This window comes from Paralichthys olivaceus, chromosome 22, assembly GCF_024713975.1.
Source record: "Paralichthys olivaceus isolate ysfri-2021 chromosome 22, ASM2471397v2, whole genome shotgun sequence".
In the NCBI taxonomy this organism is placed as follows: domain Eukaryota; kingdom Metazoa; phylum Chordata; class Actinopteri; order Pleuronectiformes; family Paralichthyidae; genus Paralichthys; species Paralichthys olivaceus.
Window position 1 is genome coordinate 11,435,807 of NC_091114.1, and position 16,989 is coordinate 11,452,795.

Consider the following 16,989-nt stretch of genomic DNA (forward strand, 5'->3'; position numbering starts at 1 on the left):
ACTTCTCACAATGCAGAAAAAAGTCTAAATGCATTTTGCATCTTATCCAGGCTTGTTTTCAAGTAAGTATGTGATTAGAGGACACACTCTTTTTGACATTTGCGTTCAAAAGTGAAGCTGGAATGAAAGGATAGTGTTTTCCCTTGATTTTTTATTTGAATAAATTTTTTCTTATTTCCCATATGTGTTGCACAAACAGACAGTTTTACACTGCACCTTCCTCTGTCTCCTCCTGGCTAACTTAATGTAGCTTGATGCTGCTTTTCATCCATGGTGCCAATGAAACGAATAGACCTCGGCATGTTGGCACGTTCTGCGCATGCGTGGCATTTCACTCTAGTGCCTCAGGGGCCACTCGGTTCTTCTCAGGACTTCACTGTGATGAGCCATTCAGGGATGTTAATACAGATATCTTCTACTGTGAAGACAAACTGTGGGGTCAGTTTGTTAAAAAGATTAAAAACCACACATATCTGTCACAATTATTTGTATTAGTTTAAAACGTTTTTAGCCGTGATTTGTAGAAGAAGTTGTAAAATGATTTTTACTGCGACACTCTAAGGCCTGTGTGGTGCATTTGTGACTTTCTTTACATATAATTAAACTTTTATTTAAAGTATATGGCCTGGATCAGTGTGTGCACAAGATTTTTATTAAGGTTTACTTAATAAAATGAAATGATCAAGATCCAGGTATCTCCTAATTTGGTTTATCCTGCATCTTTGAAAGATTTCTCAATCCACAGCCCTCCTGACAGTGTGCTCATCTGCTGCCTGCCTGAATTATCTCTGGTCAGAGGCCCACATGGCTTCTCTCCACACTGAATGGTTTTGTTGAACTTGCCAGTTCTTGGAGCAGCCGGGTTAAATTTAGTTCAGTGAAATTGTAGTTCCGTGACCTATGTGCTGGGGGCTGCTTGTAGTTAAAGGCATAGTTAACCCCAAAATGAAGATTCAATCATTGCTGTCCTGATATGTCACATGAAACTCCACTGAAGAGTGTCCTCAGAGCACAGTGACTACTTTCAAGAGTTAAAGGAGTACATTGTTGATAGTCCATCATATATTATCTTAAAGTTCCTGACCATAAACAGAACTGTTCATATGAACCTATTCAACAGGTTGAAGCAACAGTAATTTATCTGTCATGGTCTCAATCCTACAAAGATGGACGACATGACTGTGACTCAAAAGTGAAGCCAAGGAGTACTGATCGCCCCCTGGAGGCTGGCTCCAGTAAAGGTCACTTCTATTTTCTCTATGCATTTCGAGAAAAAGACAAAATGCTGTCTAGATTGATTGATTCATTTAATTATTCATGTTGAACATTAAAATATACATTTAAGATATTTAAAAAGTAAGCACAAAACAAGAATAAATAGACCTACCCTATATCTATCAATACAGCTATCATCTATATCAATCTATATCAATAGATCTCTCATTTATATCTATATCAATCAATAGCAAAACATCTATAATTCAATTCATAACAAACATGCATCCACCTCTCCAGTGATCCTCCACCCGATTGGGAATAAAAATGTAAAGTTAAGTAAAAGTTGAGCTGTGGCAGTTAAGAATTAAATATTAAATAGCTTATAAAACCCCTGCTCATAAAGAAATCTATATAAAACAATAAAATCCAGCTCCTTTCACCTGCACGTTCTCCACCTGCACCTTTACTTCCCAATTGCCCCCCGCGTCCAGCCAATCACGGCCCGGTTCGAGGACCCGCGGGAGCCAATGAGGGCGCGGGCTGCTCGCGGCGGCCGGAGGGGATGTCGAGATAAAAAGTTAGAGGAGCCGGAGGAGGGAGAGTTCCGGGCCGATCAGGAGGGCGGAGGGGACCGAGGAGAGAGACGTGCGCCAAACCGACAGAGAGCATGACCGACGCCGAGGCGCAGAGCGATCCACCATCGGCACCGGTGGAAGAAGACAAACCACAGCCGGAGAGGAAAGTCATAGGTGGGTGAAGGGGTTCAGGTGGAGCCGCTGTGGTGGGGGTAACGTGTTAAAATGCGTGGAGCACTTCGTTCATCACTGCTGTTGTCCGTCATGTTGAAAAAGACAGTTTCATGTGTTTAACTTCAAGTTTCATTTTAAAACCTCGTCGACAGGGAACATTGAGTCAATCACTGATTAACCTGTGTTTCGTTTTTATCAGCAGCACGTGTTCTCACTTTTACACTCGGTTATTTCACCAGTTTACTGTGAAAACCATCTTGGAAGCTTTTGCCAAGTAGTTGAACTTTTAACTTCCAAATCCAACATGGGAGATTTCTATTTTCCCCAAATAGTTTATTTCTAACCTCCAAATACAACATGGAAGCTTTTTCTTGACATCTTCTCCCACATTGGAGTCGAACTACTTTTAATTAGTGTAACTTTTCTAGAATCCACGTTGTGTTTTTTGAATCTGTTTTTCACACATGACCTAAACGTCCTCTTTATCCGCGGCCACGCGCCCAGCCCGGACGTGCGCGCTCCCCTCTGCAGGTGCAAATGATCTTCTACCAATTAGATGCATTCAGGGGTTTTTGTTTTTCCTGGGAAAACTGAGCCCCCCACCCGGTGAAGCAGGTGACACATTGAGGGGTCTTGTGTTTGATGACCTTTTTATATAGGTGAGCGACGTGTACCTGTGTTTCAGCGGCCCTCCCTCGTGACCCAGTTCAGAGCTGGTTTCAAAGTTTTTCACTGTTAATGATTGACCCACAACACTCCAGTTTCTTGCAAGCGAGGCCTTCGTTGATGCGAGTGAGATAACGCCGGTCTATATTCGATGAATGTCTGCATAATATGTGACTTAATCATGTGCTATCTACTGTCGCAGCCACCCTGGTCCAAGGCACGGTGAAGTGGTTCAATGTACGTAATGGCTACGGCTTCATAAACAGGTACTGTATACTTTTTACTTACTTATATACATCTTCAAGTTTAAATTAATTAAAAGCTGGAGTAGTATCAAGTAGAGCACATACCTACACCAAGGCTCAACAGTCCCCTTAACTTAAACCTTGAAACTGCACAAACTCGTAGACATCAACCCCCTAAATATGCCGACTTGTTTTCATCAAGATCTGTGAAATATTCCCGGGGGAACTGATTTTTGACCATCACAATTTTTAAGCGTGATCAAAAAGTTCCTGTCCACTGATCCAGATTCCCACAAAAATCCTTCAAAGTTCTATTGTAATCCATCCAGTAGTCTTTGCTTAAACTTGCTTACAAACAACTAACCAAGAAACTGACAGGGCTAAAAAAGGATTAATCAATTTTCCTAATTTTGAGCTTTTATCTTTGGCAGGAACGATACCAAAGAAGATGTATTTGTTCATCAGGTAAGATGAGCCAGATTTACACTTAAAGCAACAAAGATAACATGCTGTCATTTGATGCTGAATCTGTCTCCTCAGACGGCGATCAAGAAGAACAATCCTAGAAAGTTCCTCCGCAGCGTGGGAGACGGGGAGGTCGTAGAGTTCGACGTGATTGAAGCTGCCAAGGTAAGAATCAGCATATCATGATGCGATCACAACAAATTTAAATGTTTGCCACTGTTAGAATTTCTCTCTCTTGTCCCTTAAGGGCTCAGAAGCGTCCAATGTGACTGGCCCAGGTGGCGTTCCAGTCAAAGGGAGTCGCTACGCACCCAACAAACGCCGTTTCCGTCGACGGTTCTTCCCCCGCAGCCCTCGGCCTGGGGACCAGAGCAAACCAGCTGACGGCCAAGCCCCTGCTGCCAAGGGCGAGGGGTCAGGAGAGAGCGATGGAGTGAGACCACAGCCGCGCCGTCGTAGGCCCTACAGACCACGGCAGGAGGCACAAGATGTAAACTGGAGCAGAACAATTTTCTTTCTTAATTGAACTGTTAAAAGCATTGAAATGTGAAAATGAGAAGACCTGAGAATCATTCTATGGCCGATCAGTCTGATGTTTTGTTCTCAGGGTGAGTCTGGAGACCAAAACAACGGCGTAACAGAAGGTGACCAAATGCAGCAACCACAACGACGTTCTAGATTCTGGCGTCCGTACCGCAGGTGACTTTGACACCACTTCCTGAAATTCTATAGGTTTGAATCACTTCTACAAGTCAGAAGTTGAAATAATTGAATCCTCCCTCTTGTGCCGGGATTCACAGACCGTTCCGGCCTCGCTCACATCCTGATCAGGCTGCAGACGGGCAGCAGACAGCAGCTGAAGAGCATAGCCAGGAGCAGGGTGAGCTGAAGCAAACAGAAGCCTCTGAGGGCCCGCAGACAAACGGAGAAGCAGATGAGGGCCAAGGCCAGAAACAGCGGCGCCAAACTAGACGCCGCCGGCAAAGGAACTCCGAGTCGTCTGTCTCAAAAGTGAGTGAGTGAGTGAGTGAGATTGTTTGTGTTCTGTGAAAAAGGTTTGGACCATTTCCCAAAAGGCCTAAAGAATCAGGGTGCTGAGGATTTTGGGCACAAATGTGAAGTTGCCTTTTGTTTTTATTTCCCAGCATCCAGCTCTGAAACAGGAGCTTGCCTCCAACCAAAGGGGCTGGTTTGATTTGCAGTGAATCTTCTTAGATTTTTTTAGTTCAGTTAAAAATGTTGCAATGTAAACATTCATGTCTTCACCTTTGCTTTCTACCACTGTGTCCTGACTTAAATTAACATATTTAACGCTTATTCTGCTGTGTTAGAATTAGTTTTTTAAGAGAACTGTTCGGCGGCATGTATAGTTTGAAATGTCTCCGTGTGTTGTAGTTCTTTTTCAATGATTACACTGTAATACAAACAAGACCAATGTGGAACTGATGGTCTCTGTTTTTATCTGGGAAGGACGATGGATACATTCAGTCTCTGCCTGCAGTTTAAATATTTCACATTATCTTTAATTATTGGGATGTTTGTAATTTTGGGAATCTGATATTCATGTCTTTAATACAAATTTCATTCATAAACCCTATTTATTACTGGATGTGCATATTTTTCCCTATGATTAGTTCCTATTGGCCAATCAAATATGCTCACCAAATGTAAACCCTAATGTGAGAATCTGCTTGGATCTTGCACCAAATCTTTCAATCTATGATTTGACCTTTTTAAGGGAAAATGTATTTTAACAGCCTGACTGTTGTGCATATAATTTGTTGGTGCATCCTTAAAACTTAATTTTTTTCTGCTTGCTCATACTTTACAGAATGATACAGAGAAGTCTGCGTCAGAGCCCGGTACCCCGCCTCAGAACTCAAAACCAGCTGACCTAAAATCTTCTTCGAAATCACCAAAGTCCTCCCCGAAGAGCTCTCCCAAACCCCCCAAATCACCTGAGGTAAGATCTGGAACTTAAAATATCATTATTGTGTATTATCGCCACTGTTTGCTCAGATTGGACAAATATTTTGACTGTCCTTACCCCACAGCAGGCAGCTGACGCAACAGTCCCAGCACCAACAGAGTGACGTCAATGAGAGGACAGTCACGTGACCTTTGGCAAGAGGTGGGATCCCACGTTAATGTGGTGCAGGGTGGGAGCCATGGGGAGGGTATAAGGGAGACAGTTCTTGTGCAACACGTCCCACATTGGATGTCTATTACAGAAGGCAGGATGATGGACATTAGTGGGCGGAGTCAAAAGAGATTTAAAGTGGCTCTGTGGCACTAAAAGGTTTGGAAGTCATTTTATGTTGAGTCTCTAAAGACGCGACGTGTTGGACTCAGTCTTTGTTTAACGCAGGGGACATTTTTACTCAAACTCAGGATTTCAGATGTAATATAATCCTCGTTTTAGGGTTTGATGTGTCTTTTGTGTTTTTATGTCTTTGTTTCTATACTGTCTTTCTTTCACTCCCTGTGTCTCTGTATGCGTTTTATTTCCTTTTGTTGTGTGTTTCTTGTAGGTCCTTGAGGTGAAGGACTGGACCTTTTTCAGAACATGTGCACTGCTCTCCCCTCCCTGCACTCCCCCATCCTCCAACCCACCTTATCCCACTGTTGTCCCCTCAGATCCCTTCTCCCCTCCTTTCGTCTTGTGTTGTCCAGTCTAGACGCTCTGTTTGGAGAGGGACAGGGTAGGGAACAAATGGGATCCAGGTGGTTGGTGGGTGCATATTTAGAAATTAAAAAGTACATCTTTAAAAAAAAAAGAAATGGAAAAGATCTGCTTGGTAGCCCAGTTATTCCGCCCCCCTTACTCTATTTTTCTTTAATTGATCACATTGGGCACATCAAGTAGTTTAGAAGAACCAGCCTTGAATTTTATTTAACTTAATTTGGTTGAAAAGGGGAAAACCAAGCAGGTGTGAGGGTGGTGGTGCATTATGGGAGTCGGTTTAGTTAAGTTACCACCTCAAATCACTTAAAAACATACTGACTCCCGTCATCGTCCTCAGTTGAGGATATATATTGAAAAAGAAACTTATTTCTTTTGTTTTACTTATTTGTGTGTGCTTTTCTTTGGAGGGGATAATGTGCAATGTCAGTGCTGAAAATGCTAATTAATAAATCATGTTTGCAAATCTCAGGATTCTGTCATTCGTTCACATTTGACGAACGGTTCAGAAACTTACTGATGTCGAGTCATTAATGGATGACTGGAAAGGTGATTTCAGATATTATTTACAACCTCTAGTCACAATGTCAATATTCTCTCTGTACAATTCCAGGTCCTCCCTGAATGTTTCTTCAGAAGGTGATTAAAAGAACGGCACACGTGACAGATTCCAGAAAAACACACAAACTTGTCATACAAAACTCACCCTTCTTAGACTGCACATCTCGCTTCAGGTTACAAAACTAAACACCAGCTAGAGAGTATAAAGATTTTAAACCTCACACCTTTTTTAAAACCGCATCAGTAACCAAACAGCACACTATGTACACATGAAGTATTAAAATAGACTTTAAAAGTAGTATTTCTACAGATTGTGCAATGAGTTTGTCATGATCAGAAAAATACTTAACGTTAAACATGAACGTGCCTCATGATTAAAACCCCAGTTTGGCAGTGAAGACTTTCTCTACATTATTGGGTCATCATGCAATGTTGGCACTTTACCATGTTAGGTTTGTTCTTTACTCAAAAAAAAAAACTTCTAAAATGACACTTAAAGGAATATGAAGGTGTTGTGTATATAATGTTTCTGTTTAGAAAATAAGCTAAACTCCAAACCAGAGCGTTGCATGAATACAATACAAACTACATTAATCCTGCACTTGTAGGATTTAAACCTTGTTCCTTCCACTTGAGTTTCAAACCCTTTAGATTTATTATCTCTGCCAAGGAGGTTGTTTTCATCTGCATTTGTTATTTGGCAGTCTATTAAAAAAACTCAGGTTTAGGACCAGGAAGAACCCATTCAGTCTATGCGGTAGTGCGTTTTTCAAAACATTCTCTGATCTCTGAGAGAAAGTTACGTCTCTAGACAGAAAAAATATCAGACGTGTTCAGGCGACTGATATTTATGTGCGTGTTTTATATGGTGCAGATCCAAATAAAAATCTGTAGTATATGTAAATGTGGTTTCCTATTCTTTACATAGCAGAATGTGGTCCTCCAGTGGTATTTCATTAACAACCAGAAGTTAAGTGTGTTCCCAGCTTGACTACAACAAAAAGGACATCTTGTTTTTTTAAATCTGACTGAAAACCTTTGGATGTATTTTTTTTTGGTTATTTTTTATAAAGTGCAGGAAATCCTCCTCCCTCTCCACTTCAATTTATCAGTGTTGCAACCAAGTGCATCATTATCATCACACTGGCAGTCGATGCCTCAACAGTCCAGACACCTTCTCCTCATGTGCATCTTACACCTCGATCTGCAGGTTTTTAGCCTTTGTCAAGAAATAATTCTTAACCTTTAACCTCGTACTGCAGCGGTACCAGCAAATTAAAAACACCCACACGGTCACACACCTTCAACACTTCTACGGCACCACAATCTGAATATGAATACAACGATAGACCTTGATATACATGTCAGAAAATAAAATGTTTGGAGTTAGGCCCATAGACAGTTCATCTCAATCTGTACTCAGTCCCATCCCAGGTCTGTCTCTCTTCAAGCCCTTTAGTTGATGCTCTCCTCGCCCAAGTAGTCCAGCTCGGTGCTGGGCTTATCCATGTCCATGTCCATATCCATGTCCATGTCCATCATTCCGCCCACTGGGTGCTGGTGGAAGCTTGCCGCGATCTGGTCAAAGGTCTTTCCTTGAGTCTCTGGCACCCGGAAGAATGTGAAGATGAGGAAGAAGAGAAGGAGTGCTGCGAAGATCAGGAAGACGTACGGCCCACAAAGATCCTGCCGAGGACGTCAAGATTAGACAACATTCCAAGGACAATGCAGAAAATGCCAGAGCTACTGCAGTGGGATACTCACAGCGACATACTGGAAGCACATGCCGACGATGAAGTTGGCCGTCCAGTTGGAGCAGCCGGCCACCGCCATCGCAGCCGGCCTTGGACCCTGAGAGAACAACTCAGCCACAAAGAACCAGGGAATCGGACCTGGACCCACTTCGAAGAAGGCGACGAAACCGAAGATTGACAGCATGCTGATATAGCTCATCCAGGGAATGCTTTCCTGTCAGGTAGAAAAAAAATATTGTTCAGACTGGGTTTGTGGAGACGTATCCAGTGTGATACGGTGCAAAAGGTTTGCATCTTTGGGAGACTGACCAGTAAAGCGAGAGCCGTGGTCATGATGATGGCACAGACGCACATTCCTCCCAGTCCGAGCATGTGGAGCGTCCGTCGTCCCATCCTCTCGACCAGGAAGAGCTGTCGATGAAAGGACAAATTAACATTTTGACCCGATAATGAATTTAGATTTAGATGAGAAGAAGATGAATGTTTGAGCCAAATTTCACAATAATCCATCCAATAGTTGTCGAGATATTTAAATCTGGATTGTTCATTTCCATCACGGGAAGCATGTTGCTAAAAAACTCTTGATCCATGGAATGACTTTGAAACATCTCAACTTGCCAAACCAAACCAGACTTGATGATGCAGGAATGAAAATGGCCTCCGCTGTTATCTTATTTGCTCTTTGATAACAGTGTTAAACAGTAATGGAGGCACACTTTGATTCAGAGCGAAACTGAAAGGTTTATTGTGATGAATCCCAAAAAGATCAGATGCTTCATATGAAATTCTCATGTAAGACGGAATACATGAAAAAAGAAAAGGTGCGTTGGTGCGATTACTCACTGAGACCACAGTGAAGGCACAGTTCACCACACCAGCTCCTATGGTGGCGTAGACTGGACTCTGGACTCCTGCCTTCATGAATATACTGGTGGAGTAGTAGAAAATCTGCAGGAGGGGTGAACAGAATCAGGTTAAGTCAATAATACCCTGCAGTGATTCCTGTCTGTTTGAAGGATGCGGGGTGTCTCTACTCACTGCATTGATCCCGGACAGCTGCTGGGAGAGCTGCAGCAGCATGGAGATGATGACGGGCTGGCGGTAGATCGGCGAACGAAAGAGCTCCGGGATGGACACCTTCCTCTCCATGTCCATCCTCCTCTTCTCCTCCTTCATCTCGGCCAGCATGTCGCCCACGTCCTGCCGGCCCGTCAACCTCCTCAGGCCTGCACGAAGGGGGGCGTGAAGGAGTGAGAGTCAAGAAGAAAAGTGCACGTTTGACTGAATGGCATGTTTAAGGACACTTTACGCTGAAACCCACAGAGCCACTAGGCTCAATTTAAGATCTGATATGTGCAAATACTGGAATCTCTTTGTACAGAAAGCAAGGTATTGTTCTGTAAGTCAGGATTCCCCCCACATTTCAGGCCCTGACCCCAAAAACCGCTCCAGAGATATCGGACCCCCATTTTCCCAGAGGATTTCCCAGAAATATGAAATTTTATTTGATTTATGGAAAATAATTCCTCCTGTATTATAAATAACAGTAAATAAAAATATAATACAAATTCAACCTAATATTTAGAATTTAAATTAAGATGATAAAAAAAATGTGGGAATTTAAAATATAAACATAAATCAGCATTTATTTCTGCATTGTCTGTTCAGTCAAATTGTTTTTTGTATCAGCAAACATAAACGCAAATACTGATATTTCTATGCCTTAAATCAGTTGGGCTCTATAGTTTCAACGCTCTTGTTTTGAGTGCTCCAGCCCCGCTCACCATTCTTGGCGTGATGCTCCTTGCAGCGGACGATGTAGAGGAAGCGGGGGCTCTCTGGGCAGAAGGGAAGAAGAGCCATCTGAAGAACAGTCGGCACCACAGTTAAACCCAGCAGAACAGGCCAAAGGTCCTCACCACCCAATAATGACTGCAGGCCGAGAATCTGCACGAGAAGAGGAACCAGATGACATGAGATTCAAAAGCTTCTGCAAATTATTTCAAAATGAATCACTGACATAGAAACGTGAGACATAAAGTAACATAAAGGAATAGAATTTGAGAAATTGTCTCATGAATTGTCAAAAGTTCGTCCGTCCACATTATCGTGTGTGGTCGTACCTGTGCAATGAGAATACCAGTGACTATAGCCAGTTGGTGCAACGTGCCCAGTGCTCCTCTCAGACTCGTTGGAGCGATTTCACCCACGTACATCGGCGTCAACCCTGATGCCAAACCTGCAGGGAGGAGAAGACGGACGACAGACAGATGGTTTGTATCAGGCATGAAGGAGACGACAAATACAAAACATACTGCCACAGCGGCCTGCTCACCACAGTAGGCCCCGATGACAAAACGTCCGAGGATCAACATTTCATAGGAGCGACAGAGCTTGGACATCCCCATCAGACTTCCTCCGATGAAGGCAAACAGGTTGTTTATGAGCATGGCTTTCCTCCTGGAAAAAGAAAAACACAGATAAGCATTTTTGGATTCATGCTTCTCAAACATCTGGATCTCATAGTGTAAATTAAATTAGTCAGAATGTATTATTATTATCAAGACTGCCCCATGATTCAGGTCCATGGAATAAGATTTGTTTATTGAGTGAGGGTTTTGGGAAAAAAGCATGAATTTGTCATCCAGAGTTACTGAAAGCACACATGGGAAGCTAGTCTTGTTTTTGGCCTCCAGGGGGCAGTGCTGCATTAAAATACAGGAGTCACTTGGTGTTGGAATGCTTCTTTCTGATAAGTAGATGAGTGGTGACTAAGCCCCCAGCTGGCCTCACCAGAATAAAACACTTGCAGTTTGACATCACAACATGGTTTTAAAGATAATTTTAGACCATCATAATAAGTCGTGACAGAGAGCTGTGTGGAACAGTTTCGAACAATAGTTAATCTAAAGACCACCACAAAACACACACGTTTATATTTACTCTTTCTCTATAAATGTAAAAATCATTATGTAAATAACACATTGGGCCGTAACTGACTTCTAGTTGTGATTTAATACCCAGATCCAGATCTGCACCATGATGAACCACAGGTCAAGTTTCAGTCCTCCACAAAATTTCACGGAAATCAGACCCCATGTCCTGAGAAAACACACCTATAAAATGTGATTTAACATAGAATATGGAGCTCGGGGATGGAGATGGAGACGGAGAGTGAAGGCCCTGACACGAAAGGCCTGGTCACCCATAATCCTTAGCTGCGACTGTGGAATGGTGAGCAAGGCTAGGTTGGTGGCTACATGACCTCCGTGTTCACTGGAGATGCATCAAAATCCCTTTGACCCCGGAGGTGACAGCAGCTCCACCGTCTTTAAGAGCCACAGAAGGGGATGCTCCATTATTTTGAGCGTCCTTGTCCTGAGTGCACCCACCAACCCCCCTCTCACCCTCTCCTCTACAGCCCTCCTGACCCAGTGCTGCCAGCTCGGATGAGATCTCCTTTCAGTCAATGGAAGATGTGGTCTCCAGTTTGAATCCCAGCTCAGGTTACAGTGGGAGTTTCCCCTGAATGACTGAAACTGGATGTTGGGATAGATCTTGCATCCACACAGAAGTGAAAGGGATATACTTATGGTATGAGCCACTAGAGTATTTACTACTTTATTATTACTTAACATCATTGATTTTCATTACTTAAATACAAAAAGTCATAAGTCTAGTGAATTTAAGTCTAGTGAATTTAAATGTGGTTTCATGAGGGAACTGGTCATTACGTGTTCTTCTGGACCTCCTCTCATTGCATTCAAAATCTCAGTCTTTAGATTTATGCAATATGACCCAGTGTCAGTTTCTGTTTATGGCTTTCATGCATTTCATTGTGCAGGTGCTGTATAACGTCTGTGCAGCACAGGTGACTTTACAGCCTCGAAAATGTCCTGAATCTTTTTTGGGGAAAACGACACAGAAATCTTAAACTTCAAGTAGAGAGTTCAACATCTTGTTCCTCTACCTGCCCAGCCACTCAGAGACAAAGCCCACGCAGAAGGAGGAGAGCATGCCCCCGATGGAGAAGATGGCCACAGACAGCGACCAGAGGGAGGTGAGGGTCCCTGTTGGGATGGGTTCTCCATACCGGTGAATCCATGTCGCGTTGTAGTCCTCCTCAATAATCTGCAGGTGACAAAAAACCAAAACAACAGGTTTACACAACAAGGTAATCTGGGAAATGAAATCTGTTCTGCAAGTTTCCTTCTCTACAGCTTTTTAGGCTTTAATACCTCTTAATTTTTAACTTCATGTATGTATTTGGACTTTTGCATATAATCATAGTAACTTATTGCCTTGAAATGTTTTTAGCTTTGAGACCAAGAGGAAATTAGAAATTGGGAATCGAAATCAGCATTTGTAAAAACCTCAGGATGTTTTATTCTAAGCAGACTAATGTATAATGTAAAATTATATATTATATAAGTCATTTAAGTTCTGCTTTTTTTGTTTCGTCTTATGTGACATGGGGAATGTGTCTTAATGTGACCTGCACCCTGACCTGTGGCCTACAGCATTTTACTAGTGTTTTAATGTTGGCATATGAACAAGAGCTACAATCCCAAATATTAAATTGATTTATTGACACAGGGAAGTGAAATCTAACAGAGAAACATCCTTATGGTGGATGAGTGCAGCACATACACACACACACACACGCACACCAAACACGTTAAGATACAGCAGCAGCTCATCTTCAATTCTGGCGTCGCTGTGTGTGTGGAACCGTGTCAGCTGAGTCCAGTTTGCAGCTGAGGGTCAAGGTAAGACAGATTTACGAGCAGATGCCTGAACACCAGCTTGACTTGAGGACACTCGTCATGTCTCTGAATGAATGTGGACGTGTGACAGCTAACATGGTCTATTCTGCCAAAACACTGTGAAGCAGGTTCATGGAAGAAACAAACACTTTGCGGAACCCTTGTTTGGGAAAAGATAAGTTAAACACTTCAGAGAAGAAAGTTGACAAGTTGTGGAACATGTGGAACATCTGTGCATCTGTATCCTTGCTGCAGTGCAGATGCACAGAGAGCAGCAGCGTCACTGAAGGCTCACTGCACCATGTTGTCGTCCAGATGAGACAAAAACGAAATCATGTGAGACGTTGTTTGACATAAACCAGACTCTCAGTTTGTTGTCGTTGTGTTGATACAACTAAAGGACGCACGCCACACTGAGCCACACCACCCGCCCCTCTCTCTCTCTCTCTCCCTCTCACTCACTCTTTAACATTAAATTTTTGCATTTACAGTAACTCCCTTGCACGACTTCACTGCATCCCAGGCCTCGAGGCAGCATGGCCGCATGATGTGGCATCAAACACGCCACCTTGTAAAATCGTATTTGAGAAACAGCTGAGTTGACATCTGGGTAAATGCCACAGTTTGAGCCACCCAGCATGCACCAGCACCTCTATAAACACCAGCTCTGTTCCATGAATCCAGGCAGGCGCTTGCAAAGCATTTTTGCTTCCGCAAATTTGGTTATGTTTTCATCCCTGTCCGTTTGCTTGTTGGTGGTTTGTGTGTTTGTTAGCGGGATAATGCAAAAACTGCTGGTTTGATTGCCACGCAACTTGGTGGAAGGATGATGTGTGGATCCAAATCATGGGTCAGATTTTTGTCCTTGATTCCTCAGAGAATAAGTCATTCATCTTGATGAAAAAAAAATATCTGGCATGTTTAGGAGGTTGATATTTATGTGCAATTTGGTCCCTCTAGTCCTGGGATATCATTTCAAATTCCATCCAAGTGATCAGTGCCCAGTTCGTTACCTTCTGTGGTGCATTGATGACGCCGATGTTGTATCCGAACTCCAGAGATCCCAGAACGGCAGTGAAGACTGAGAGCGCAAGGGTTCCAGTCACCGTCTGCACGAGAAACACACACATATTTAAACAAAATACCTAAACTATAACAGACTGAGTGAGTACTGCTGAGAGTTGTTATTGTAAAAATAACAGGGAGGTTAAATACACACACATGCACATAGCCCCACTCCACCAGCATCAACTATATATAACTATGATCCTGATGAGAGACAATCTCTTTAGCGCTGCTCAAGACCTCACAGGCCTCTTTACTGAACATTAGCTTCCCTCCACTTTCCCATCAGGCCACATGGCATCTGTGACAGATGAGACGACCTTGGGGAGATGAGGACTTCCCCTCATGAAAAGTGTGTTTGAATACTCTCCAAGAGTTTTTCATCTCATAACGGGCAGATTAGTTTACACGGAGGATAGCTGCTGTGATTTTATCAACTTCTGGAGGACGTATGAAGCCAGCTGGACATGACAACAATGCATATCCATCATAGTCGTAATATCGCTTCCTGTAAAGTTGATATTTTAGTAACTTGAGTCAACAACAACAGTATGGTGTGATTTAAAGCAAAGTCTGGGTCTTGGTTTGGGCGGAATAATGTTTTTTAATGGAGGAAAAAGCAGTTTATACACTTGGCTAGTTATTCAGTAAAATTAAATAATAAATTCTTCGATCAGTCTGTTTACCATTCATTTCCATTCCGTTCAATGGATCATGAAGGTGTAGCATTCGTCATAACTTTTGTCTTGACCTTGCTGTGTTGAGTCTGCAGATAAGTGCTCTTAAGCGCCCACGAACCAAAACAAAGGGGTGTGTGTTTGCTCATGTGCATGTGTCCTTGCAGAAAAGGCAACGCGATGAGAAGCAGCCATGTTCTATTACACTGTGTTTCGTCACAGCTGAATGTGCAGTCACTTATTTACTTTTCGGGTATAAATATGCACCTGTACTTTTCAAGCTTTGACTTCCTGCGATTTCCACACAAATTAAAAGCTGCCACTGATGATCCAGTACTAAGATATAATGATTTCTTTATTCTATATTAAAACACTTCTGAGCATCAATCTGCTCTCATACGGACTGTTTCAATGCCATCACAGATCCAATTCCTGTTGACTTATGCATAAGGAGATTGAACTGTCCATTGGAGGAATGTAACATTAAAACATTTTCATCCACCTGACCTAAATGGTTTTCTTAAAGAGAGCTGGAGGGAGCACACAACACAGGCATTGTTGATGAGGGTGGTAAAACGGAACAGGCCAAACCTCTGTGGCCTTACAAACCCACAACACTGAGCTCTGGCCTGTAAACTGAGATATTTGCCTCGTCAAGGTCAAGCTCAGAACTAAATAAGGGACAAAGCCACTTTAAACCTGAGCTGATGTTAGTTTTTCTCCCTTTCATCACTGACTAAACCACAAGTTTCTGTCAGAACCAAAATATATAATAGATTATTATCATTACTCTCAATTCTTTAGGATATTTTGACACGAATACTGGCCATTGATTTCCATATTTTCAACGCTTATCTTACATGAAGCATGGAGAAATAAGAACAACCGTGTCAACCAACTGTATTTTACATCATTTCTAAATAATTGTATTATTTTTAGTTTAGATTTAGCTAAAAAATTGTTTTTGCATTGCTCGATGCAAAATGCAGTTTGTCATGGCACGGCATGCAACTCCACTTACAGTTTTTGTGTAGGACAGCGAAAACCCCGTGCGTAAAACCTCTCCAAACTAAAATTACGCACGGATTAAGACGGATTTTAGCACAGCAACACGATTAATCACGTCACCTCTGTGACAAGGAGAGAAGCCACCACAAATACTGTTAATGGAAAATATTACCTCCCCTCCGAGTTGCTGAAACCCGGCCGGCATGACTTTGGCAGCTCCAGACACCCAGTGGCAGTCGGTGACAGATGCGTCTAGGGCCAAATGGAGACACGTGAAACTCCCCTCAAAAGGACAACAAGCTGCAACTTGACCCTTGAGCCCCTTTTGCGCCGAAAACCAATGGAAACTTAAATCCAAAAGGGGAAGATCACGGTGATCGACCCAGTACGTCCTGTCGTGCAGAGTGTCCTCCCTACTTTGAGGTTTGTGTTGCGTCCGTGCTGCTGAGAGAGACGAACACCCGCACACCCGCGTGCACACCTCTCCAAAAGGGAGGGGAGGGGGCGAGTGGAGAGGAAGGATTGAGGCTGTTGGATCTTGAGGTCCGGGGACGGAACGGAGGACGCGCTCCTGACCTTAACGACCATTGGCTGAAGATGAGAGGGGAGCGAGCATGTGCACAGGAAGAAGCTCCTGGAGGAGACTGATGTGATCTTACAGACAAAAGGGGGGGGGGGGGGGGTCTGGCTTTGATTGTGAAGTGTCAGGGTTGTGATTACATTATAAGATTCCTGCTTGATTGAGCAATCCTTTATCCATAGCTAGAGGTTTGCTCAGGGCCAAATTTGGTCCCAGAGCCCAGTTTTCTGAGCCATGTTACATCATGTTGATGCTCCATTAGAATTATAAACTCCACATCCTTCCACCAAGTTTCATGACAATCCGGCCGGTCGTCTTTGTGTAGAATAGAGACAAAAAAACGCCAGTGAAAACATAACCTCCAGGTAATTATTAAAGGTAAAATATGGAGGCTGCATGGCTGCACAGGGGCCGGACCTCAGGCGAACCCATGTCAGTCAGACATGAATCCAGCTATGACTCAACATTTCTCATGCAGCAAAGAGGGGCTCGTCTTTGACGCCCCTGGTTGCCATTGTCTGCCTTGCCAACAACCATAAATCCCTTTCTATT

The 16,989-nt window shown here is 43.0% G+C and overlaps 2 protein-coding genes across 5 annotated transcripts; one reads left to right on the forward strand and one right to left on the reverse strand.

The window, feature by feature from the left end:
* Positions 1-1,776: 1,776 nt before the first annotated feature.
* On the forward strand, positions 1,777-6,497 carry LOC109634845 (Y-box-binding protein 2-A). Of its 4 annotated transcripts, none has more exons than XM_069518299.1 (10): positions 1,777-1,967; positions 2,836-2,899; positions 3,310-3,343; positions 3,419-3,508; positions 3,591-3,833; positions 3,951-4,042; positions 4,144-4,354; positions 5,175-5,306; positions 5,398-5,474; positions 5,875-6,497. In XM_069518299.1, the coding sequence occupies exons 1-9, from the start codon at positions 1,886-1,888 to the stop codon at positions 5,434-5,436; spliced, it is 987 nt and encodes a 328-aa protein (XP_069374400.1). In that variant the 5' UTR covers positions 1,777-1,885; the 3' UTR covers positions 5,437-5,474; positions 5,875-6,497. The 4 variants fall into 4 exon arrangements, with proteins under 4 accessions (XP_069374400.1, XP_069374402.1, XP_069374399.1 ...); XM_069518301.1 differs by having other exon boundaries at positions 5,401-5,474; XM_069518298.1 differs by having other exon boundaries at positions 5,398-6,497.
* Positions 5,861-16,370, reverse strand: LOC109634843 (solute carrier family 2, facilitated glucose transporter member 4). Its single transcript, XM_020095562.2, has 11 exons — positions 16,030-16,370; positions 14,121-14,216; positions 12,312-12,472; positions 10,677-10,801; positions 10,465-10,580; positions 10,126-10,288; positions 9,380-9,567; positions 9,185-9,289; positions 8,651-8,752; positions 8,352-8,555; positions 5,861-8,273 (listed from the first exon to the last, which is right to left on the reverse strand). The coding sequence occupies exons 1-11, from the start codon at positions 16,060-16,062 to the stop codon at positions 8,043-8,045; spliced, it is 1,524 nt and encodes a 507-aa protein (XP_019951121.2). The 5' UTR covers positions 16,063-16,370; the 3' UTR covers positions 5,861-8,042.
* Positions 16,371-16,989: the final 619 nt, after the last annotated feature.